We start from the raw sequence: 9,559 nt of genomic DNA on the forward strand, positions 1-9,559 counted from the left end.
TTTGCCATGGTTATGCAGATGATAAAAGTAGTCACTATTTTCATAAATGTAACAATTTACAAGATTGTAATGCCACCTACTTAAAAGAATTTAACGTATAATAATTAATAAATGTTTACGTTTAAAAAAATAAATACCTATGTATTGTGATATACCACACTTATATCCACAGGGATCGACTTATGTTTACAATATGACTTACGGTCTGTGCAAAGAAGTTATATTTTTGATTTCATTCATTCATTCAACTAGTTAACATTCCATTCGAATCAACGTCTATCCAACTACAAGCCATGTAATCGTTTATGTAACATTAATATTATACTCTCGACACTTTTCGTACGGTAGCGATAAATTTTTTTTTGGATGATCGTGGCTTGGGTAAGTGGCTGTTTAATTTGTACTTTTGTGAATGTATGTACCATTTAAGCATTCCATTAATCCTTCGTGATAATGCATACTTGTATGAAAAAACACTTTGAAACTGAGGGTACTTACGATATTACTTATCGTAAGTACCAAATTCCACTACTAAAGGAATTCTTTCACACTCCTGTATATCTTTACTATGTAGGGATATGCTATATTTTTTCATTTTCACTGATTTTTTTCTTTCATCAAAAGATCCTGTTCCGTTATTGCACGTTTCGGTAAATTAAAAATATGGAATGAGTAATACATTCTGTTATTTTCACTTTGCATTAAGAAAACGTGAAAAAAAATAAATAAAACTGATTCGGTAATAAGTGCGTAGAGATTTACATACATTGCCGGAATAAATTTCATGCAAATGATAACTAATTGAATTTAAAATACAGATTCCGCAGAGCGAGAAAGATGAATTGGATGAGAGGGGCTTCGAGCCAATCTTTTACGGGGCAGCTTCTCTAGCGTCGTCAGCAATTTTGCAAACTCTGGTCGATTTTCCGAATGATATGACCAACAGAGTATCAAAATGTCCTGAAAAAATACCAAATATGTACAATAAAACTTGATTTGTAATAATTTGAGATTGTTGGTTTTTTCCCTACAAATTACTGATTGATACTCTATTTATGGGTACGGAATTAGAAGTAAGGCAGACGTATGTGAAAAAATGTTGGACTGCTCAGGTCAGGTTCCAGATAATTAGACAATTATTACGATTAGATAAGAATGCAATCACACCTTGACATCACGCGATGCTTGAAGATTGGCTAAGGCTTGCTTCATTCCTTTACCAACTTGCCAAATGATGGCCTCAGGAGGTTGTCCTTTAAACGGCCACTCTCCACACAAAAGTTCATACCAGACGGTTCTAGAGAAATTTGACATCATTCACTGGTGCATAATTATTTCTCAACAACAAAAATAAATTATGATTTTCGGGTGGGTCATTGTCATTAGCAATAGAACAACAGAGGTTTCTCAATTGATCTCTTTAGGGCAAAGGAAAAAAAATTAAAACAACATTCCAGACTGCTAATAACATTATTGAAGTTCGTAACTGAAAAACGAGAACTATTTATCTGGGAAAAAAAAATTGATACATAGCACTTCATTAACCTGAAGGATATTGGGAGATTATTAGTGACTTATAGGTTCAGAAAACGTGTTCAAAGTACTTTTCGATTGGATCAGGATTTCAAACCGGGTCTTTCACTGATCAGGCGAATACTCTAGCCACTTTGACTTGCTTAAAATTTCAATTTGAAAAGCTGAAGTGAGTATAGTACGTACCCAAAAGCATACACGTCAGAAGCGCATGAAAATGGCAATTCTTCTTGGTCTCTGTTCTGCTGCGGTCTCAGTCTGCGAACTACTTCAGGAGCCAAGTAACACAACCAACCTGGTGGTATACTCAATCCATTGCCCTTCCTACGATATAAAGTAGGTATATATATGTAAACAGAAATGAAATTACTAAATTTCAGAAAATTATCACAATCTAATTTACTTTGCGTGATTTGCTGTACAAAAGTATTGCCTTACCTATTCCCATAACATAATTTAGTCACACTAAACAGTCCAAAATCTGTTATAACAACTTTGCCATTTTCTAGGAATATATTTTTGCTTTTCAGATCCTTATGAACAATGCCTCTAGCATGAAGGTACCCCATACCCTGTAACAAGTTGAAATACGTTGATACTTTCATAAACAAAAAAGTTTTCAATTTTTGGTACCCATTTTACTTTTATAATTCAATAAATATTCAACAACTCTTTTGTTTTTTCTTAAGTTAGATAAGCTATAATCATGTTATCTAAGATAACTCACCTGTGAAATCTGCTGGGCAATAATAGTTGTTTTATTCATATTAAATTTATCCTTCCGTAAATGAATATGAGTGTATAGAGTCATGCCTTTGCTCATACTAGTTACTATTGCTAAACGTGGAGGCTTCATACAGGCACCCATAAATAGAACTAGATTTTCATGTCTTGTTTTTCGGAATGTTGCTACCTGCAAAACAGAATTTTTTACATCAATATCAACGTCTGATACAAGGGTGAAATGTTACAGGTTCGTTACAGACAAAAATGAGAACAGCTCTCGGTTTTATCTTAAAATTAGTGTGGAACTTCGCATACTTTCCGATAGGTACTAAATTCTCAGGCCTTCTTCTGATTTTATAATTTTACTCATAGAGAATAGCCAAACTTCGATCCGTTAATACATATAATTTTTTACCTCTAGCTTGAATGCTTCCAGAGTTTTGTCATCATCAAGGTAATAATCCATATTGAGGACTTTGATTGCTACATCTCCGTGCCAGTTTCCTCTGTAAACTGTACCGAATCGTCCAGTCCCAATAGGTTCTCCAATTTTAAGTTCATCATATGGAATGTCCCATTCTCTCATGGAGAGCTAAGCCGATAAAAATTAATGAAAGTTTGCATTTCAGCGCCTAGAGAAAATTTTAATATGAGCTTGCGTTTCTCCACGAGATCAAACTTACACTGTTTTGTCGTGGCCAACGACTATCACCAGGTTCACCGTCAGACACTTGAGAGTCTTGAGAATCAACGCGTACAGGAGTTCTCTCCGAGTCAGTGCTGACACTTCCAGATCCAGAAACACTAACAGTTCTCTCGCTATCGCTCGACACATTTGTACCTTCTAGGCGATGTGTTTCTAGCGTCACGTCTTTTTCGTTGTTCAGAGTGACATCTGCAATTGATGAATAGCATAACATTAATAAAAGTAACAAGGTTTACTGTAATTTTATGAAAATAAATCTCATTCAATTACCTGGAAAGTTGAACTGTTGTTTAACAGGTGCTTGTGGAGTTTGACTAGTATTAGCAGGGTGTAATGCTGGACTAGAAGGTGTCGAGCTATTACAGCTCGAAGTGTTTGAACTAGAATCAGCACCCTGAAGAAAAATTTTCATCTAACTTTTCTCCTCGAAACAACATACCAAAACATACAAATATGCCTGTTTACATAATGACTACAGAAGAGAGAATTTCATTCAAATGGTGGAGTTGAAATTTTAGACAGTAAAAGTTTGCGACTTTTCAATTGCCAATATATAAGTTTCAACATTTGCCGATTAAAGCTTTCATCGCTTGAAACTTCGAACCTACCCTTTACTCAATATCGCGTGACAGTAAACTTTTACAACAGTACAATAATTATTTGAATCGTACGAATTGCATCCACACCATAATTAGAAAGGCAAAATTTACCAAATTTTATTCATAAATATTACTCACGTACGGTGAAATAAATAAAAAAAAAAACAACCTAATATCTCAGTCATTAATTTTGTCACCTAATCGAGCATTTTCACATTCAACTAACGATGGACCGAGTCCTTTGGATATTTTTCACAATTAAGAAAAAATAAAAACAACAGAAACACTAGTTACATACCTGAAAGGGTATATTCATTGAGGAATGAGGATGCGTACGTTTCCGATTGAAAGGAGCAGATATAATTGTATTATGATGGTTTGTAGATGTTATCCCAGGCCTGGTTAGTACTGGAGAAACATTCGTCATAGCTAAAGATATTGTATTTTTTTAATTGCGAATGAATAAATGCGATTCATTTTATAACTATGTTATTAACAGTTTAATAGTACCTATGCTAAATAAGAAGTAGATATGGATAATTTAATACCTTTTTCATCAATTTCACGCACTTGATAGAATATTTTACATTATACCAATAATTACATAAGTCACTGTCGAGTTTACAAAAACTTTGTTAACTCAACACACATTGTTGAACAAGAAACTGAGGATATTTTGATAAAGTATTGATTTTGTATAAACGTGTAATTTATGACGAAGTAGATTTGAAAGTCTGATTTGTAAATGATTCCCATGAGGAATTAGACACGTTTTCAATGCCGGATGTGCTACAACATCTCAATTCATGATTAGGTAAAAGAATCGATTAAACCTGAAACCTATGAGGGACCTGCGCTGATGTAATATTATTCTAATACTTACCATCGGCCTGTATAGTTCGTTTGAATTCATCAAACAGTTTTTGAGGAAGACCGCAAGACGGTGGAACTTTAGACTCACAATCTCTATGGCATTTATATTTGCATTCCTTGCACTTAAGACCCGTGCCAATGAACATTTGTTTATCACAATAATCACAAGTGGTCATCATTTTAAAGGTTTTAGTAAAGCGGTGAGCAATAACATGACCCATGCCACGAGTCACTGTCGGCGTTCGCGGAGACTTTGGCACCTGAAGACTCGTTACTGAAAATAATAAAAGAAAATCTAAAAATCTTAAATGTTTTGAGAAGTATATGAATTCTGGGAATTTATATTTCGACAAACAATCATTCAATTTGATTGGGGATCGTTTTATGAGAAAGTAAGTAGATCAATCTGTAACGAAGGTAGAGAATTATCTAACCTGTAGCCTTAAAGCTGTTATCGTCACTGTTAGCGCTGGAATAGGGTGGCGAGTTTATAGGACTGTCTGTGTTACTGTTACCCAAAAGAATGTCTCCAGTAATATCTGCGCTACTGCTACGAGGACCTGGCTCAGTAGACAATCTTGCTCTAGTAGTACTGCTACCAACGGTTGAATCCGCACCACTGTTACAACATTGGCACGCCAATTAAGAAAATCGAATTAGCAAACAAGTTATAATTATTCTTAGTGTTAACAGTAGAAGTTGTAATTAAAAGTGTATGAAAAGATACATTTGTCTCCAAGATGATCAGTAGATAATTATAATGCTCTACAGTATATTTAAAATAAAGTACAACCTTGACGCTGTTTCCCCATTTTCCAAACGATTAGCCAGCTGTGATTCGTGTGATTTGGATTTAGTTAGCGGAAAGACTTCAGGTTGTGTCACAGTACTTTGTAGCCCAGTTTGGTGTCTCTTGCAGGGAGGAGGCGTCGTCGGAACTCTGGCGTCTGAAAGAACGAGAAATTTTCATAATCACGGAGCGTTTCACATTGCTTAAGGCGGTGTATGCATGAGTAGATAGCTCGTAAGGTGTGTGAATTTGAGGAATTTATTTCTCAACAACCGAGTAAACCGTTCGATCAGGATTTGCTTTGTTTAAAAGTATGCAAATCGAGCTTCGTTTTTATGTATTTTTTTTTATTACACTGAATCCAGAGGGAATATTGTCATCGACAATAACGTCACTTTGCTCACTGATGAGTTTCGTGGTATCTGTGATACCTCAAAAATGTCTGAACCGATATACTCAAATTTTGGAGATAGTATGCTGGGATAGTTTATCCTCTTTGTCCACGATACTTTTTTTTATTTCTTCCAATAGAATAGCGTCCATTTGAAGTTGAATGTCTATTGATTTTTCGTCCGAAGTTAGCGAAATTATATTGAATTACAGGAAAACTATGGTTAGAAAAACTAAGCAATAGCAGTAAAAAGGATAAACAATCCAGAAATGCAATCTCCAAATTAGAAGTAAATTGGTTGCGCACTTTAAGTGAGACATCGTGGGTATTATTGTCAATAACAATGCTTTGAGTACTAATTGAGTACGATACAAAAATGTAGTACACAAAGGTCGATCCACACACTTTTAAATTAAAAAAATTCTGATCGAATTGAATAATTGGTTATCGGGGTAGAAATTGCCGAAATTCAGCGCTTTAGGCGTACGTAGTCCCTTAAAATGACAGAAATTAGTTGAAGCAGCTTACTGCGGCTCTGTCTGTTCAAAAGAGGCGTAGAGGGAGGTGTTGTCATTGACAGAGAACTTATAGACGACGCTTGGCCCAATGTATCGCTGTTGAGATTATTGTTATTGTGATATGGAATGCTATCTTCGGAGGGTACGGAAGAACGCATGGTACGAGAGCGTGCTGAACGAGGAGATGGTCCGCCTCGTAAATGATGTCTGTCCCAGGAATCCCAATACAGAGCCATCTCGCTACTTTCCATATCACCCCGCAAAAGAACGTCTGTAACACAATTGAATTACGTTAAATAAAATGTAAAAAATATATCCTTGTAAGCTAATTATAGTGCAAACGTCGAGTGATTTCATCACTTATACACTGTAGTGTTAAACTTTGTATTAACAACACAAGAACAACGAAGCTCACCCATGTAACGATGCAGATTGTGTAACGCCCTGCAGAGCCTACGAAGTTCTTCTTCGTGACGCACGTTGTTCTCGCCCAGCATACTACCCAATTCATGCTCCGATTTTTCTTTCAGCGCTTCCAGAGAACTCGCTTTCGAACAAACCATCTGTAATTAGATAATTTGTATATTTATCTGTGTAATTTGAACAAGAGTGGGTCAATTTAGCGTTACTTTTGCGTTTATACTAGTAACGATCTATAGTATATTTAATAGAATTGAAAACTGCTGAATATAGTTTTGCAATTAATAATACCTGAATTGATTCTTGCGTTAGGCCAACAACTCGAAGCCATTGTTGTAGAGATGGATATTGCCTCATTTCCACAGGCAAACTCTCGACAGCAAGCTTAGCCTTCCTCACAAGTTGTTTGGAATATAACTTTATCAATTTTCCCTATTGACGAGAAAAGATATCATTAGATTATTTGTTATACTTTTTATTGTATACATATCTTTAAATAATCATGTTTATAACGCAGCTTTAGCCAATTTTATAACACTTTGATCGAATATTTGTGTCTTGTATACTAAATGCGTAGTCATCTTTAAGCTTTTATCTTTCCGAAGAATATTTTGGCTCGAAAATTCGATATAAAAATATTTTAATAATCTAAGAATGAGTTTGGTATCGTAAATATTATTTTACAAAATTATAACGAACATAATCATGAAACTCAATGTTGAATACGAAATTCTTAACGACAGTTGAAATCTGAGGAAAAAGTTGAAAGGTATTAGTATAAATGGATTGAAAAATAAATAAATAAATAAAACAGAATACATAAAAATATGCATTTTCTTTCATTTTTCACTACGCTTAGCTTAGATTAACTGGATGAGAATACCAAACTGATAGCAAGTTTGATGGTTTAATCGTTGTCGAAGTTTGAAGTATTGCATGGAATTCTTTCAGGAGCTTAAAACTTGAACTTGAATACGAAGTAGTGAGTATTACACAATGTGCTTGAAATATGACGAATAACTGGAGTTTTACTCAGTGAATTCTTTGGAGGTGTTCTTAAAAAATAATTTTTATTATATATTAAAGTGTAACATACATTTTTGCACTTGTAACAGTAAAAATCATAATAACTTCCAGGTTTCTTATACTGCGCGATACTTTGTTTGTACCCTTGAATATTATTTTGAAAATTATGTCATCACCGAACGGTAGAATAAAAGGAAATTAAAATGCTTTGAGAAAAATGCTATAGATGGAAATCTTCTGAATTGAAAAAAATCAATTTTTATATGCTGACTCTATTTCGTTGACTTTGTCATCAAAGTTTATGAGGCATAGAAAACATTATATAAATATAATATCAATCTTGTTCTAGATATTTGTAAAATATAGCGAAATCAATTTAAGGACTACAAGAAAAAAACAAACGCAAGATAATTTTTCTGAATATTTTCATGCCACAGTAATTTGATCCTGATTGTAAAATTTTAGGACTTAATTCCGATGAAATGATAACGAAACTTTGCAGTACGTGACTGAATCATTAAACTAATTGAGTCAGGGAAATGTAAATCGCAAAGAATACATTCAACTAATACTCTTTTTAAAATGAAAGAAATTAGTAACTATTAAATAATAGTAGTTTCATCAATTTCCTGTAAGAGGAAAATTGACGGTTCACAAGCTCCTAAGCGTTACTTTTGATATGAATAAATTTTCCGTTACTTAATACATAATTCTATCCTGTGAATAAGGTATACGTTAAGAAATAAAAAGAAATTCAAAACACAGCAAGCGGCGATGTATTTAGAATCACTGAACGCTGTGAGACTTTTGTTTAAATGAAAACAGCGGATCAACAATCACATCTATGTTTATTGACAGTTTGTTTCCAAGAATTAAATGATAAGGCTTGTCATATCATGTTGTCGAGAATTATTGTACCCGCCTGTATTAAAATCAGTGCGATACGATTGATGAATTTCAAATAATTGCAAGTATTTTTTTATTAGAAAATTGGAATATTCGAGGCGTGGAGTAGCAGGAAAAAGGAATAGTTTACACATTTTATATTCCCTGTAACAAGCTGAGCGGATTGGAGCAAGACGGAACATGAATAGGCGAGTAGTTTCGGGAAATTAGAGAGACGAGGGGCGGCCAATTTCATGTGAAAAAACGCATCGGGTACCTCCAGAGTACGTATTTCTTGCTGTGTTAACTCCGCGCTGGTAGAGCACTGAGTCCGTAAGCCTTCGAGCCGATCGGCCCAGATGTCAATCATGGATTGATCGACATCTAGGGCTCGCCGAATGTCCTGTTCGGCCTCCTCGCTGTCCGCCATGAGAAACGGTGACAGCTTCTAGTCTCGGTCACTGAACAACTTGTTATTTCACCAACATAATATCCCCGACGCAAAGCCCCTATCGAATTCAATATCACAGGTATCGTAAGTAACCAAACCACTTATCAACATTGACAGCCATCTTGGCAGCCTATCAGTGACGTCAGAGATGCCCGGCAGTTGTATTTGTCGTATGCCCCCCTCTCCTGCCTTGAGCCTCTTGTCGTCGACGGTCAAAGTCCACTGAATGCGTTCGCAAACTCATCGTTTTCTGACTTCAGGCATAGCGAAAGGCCTTTTTTATCGACCGAGTATACTGTTTCTTGTTTTTTTTTCACTAGTGATCGACTGATGTATGGAATTTGATCGAAAGACTTTCCGATGTTCTGGAAATAACGACGAGTAAAATGAGATGCTGTAAACATAATTTGAAGCGATGTTTAAGTTAGGGAAAGATAATTGCGATTTATGATAATTTCGTGAGTGAAGAACGTTCAGCCAGGCATTTTCATCGTCGCGTGGACGACACAAGACCAATATTAAGTTCACTTGTTAGTTTACTAATGAGTACAAAAAAAAGAAGAATGAGATTTGATTCACTACGTGTTTGCGATGCGTTAAGCATTGTGTTTTTGTTCAGCGTCATTGAACATGGAATCATA

The 9,559-nt window shown here is 35.1% G+C and overlaps 1 protein-coding gene across 1 annotated transcript; it reads right to left on the reverse strand.

The window, feature by feature from the left end:
• Nucleotides 1–593: 593 nt before the first annotated feature.
• Nucleotides 594–9,065, reverse strand: LOC124413966 (kinase suppressor of Ras 2). Its single transcript, XM_046894789.1, has 16 exons — nucleotides 8,745–9,065; nucleotides 6,848–6,988; nucleotides 6,552–6,699; nucleotides 6,147–6,407; nucleotides 5,231–5,384; nucleotides 4,872–5,056; nucleotides 4,448–4,711; nucleotides 3,863–3,993; nucleotides 3,236–3,359; nucleotides 2,943–3,154; nucleotides 2,675–2,851; nucleotides 2,261–2,446; nucleotides 1,972–2,105; nucleotides 1,720–1,857; nucleotides 1,168–1,297; nucleotides 594–960 (listed from the first exon to the last, which is right to left on the reverse strand). The coding sequence occupies exons 1-16, from the start codon at nucleotides 8,895–8,897 to the stop codon at nucleotides 808–810; spliced, it is 2,691 nt and encodes an 896-aa protein (XP_046750745.1). The 5' UTR covers nucleotides 8,898–9,065; the 3' UTR covers nucleotides 594–807.
• Between the last annotated feature and the right edge of the window lie 494 nt (nucleotides 9,066–9,559).

The sequence above is a fragment of the Diprion similis genome, chromosome 13, assembly GCF_021155765.1.
Source record: "Diprion similis isolate iyDipSimi1 chromosome 13, iyDipSimi1.1, whole genome shotgun sequence".
NCBI classification, from domain to species: domain Eukaryota; kingdom Metazoa; phylum Arthropoda; class Insecta; order Hymenoptera; family Diprionidae; genus Diprion; species Diprion similis.

Coding starts and splice junctions, on each gene's coding strand:
- LOC124413966 (XM_046894789.1), bottom strand. CDS start 8,897: ATGGCGGACAGCGAGGAGGCCGAACAGGACATTCGGCGAGCCCTAGAT. Junction 6,989..8,744: donor AAGAAATACGTACTCTGGAG/GTACCCGATGCG, acceptor TCTCGTCAATAG/GGAAAATTGATAAAGTTATA. Junction 3,994..4,447: donor ACGAACTATACAGGCCGATG/GTAAGTATTAGA, acceptor CAATATCTTTAG/CTATGACGAATGTTTCTCCA.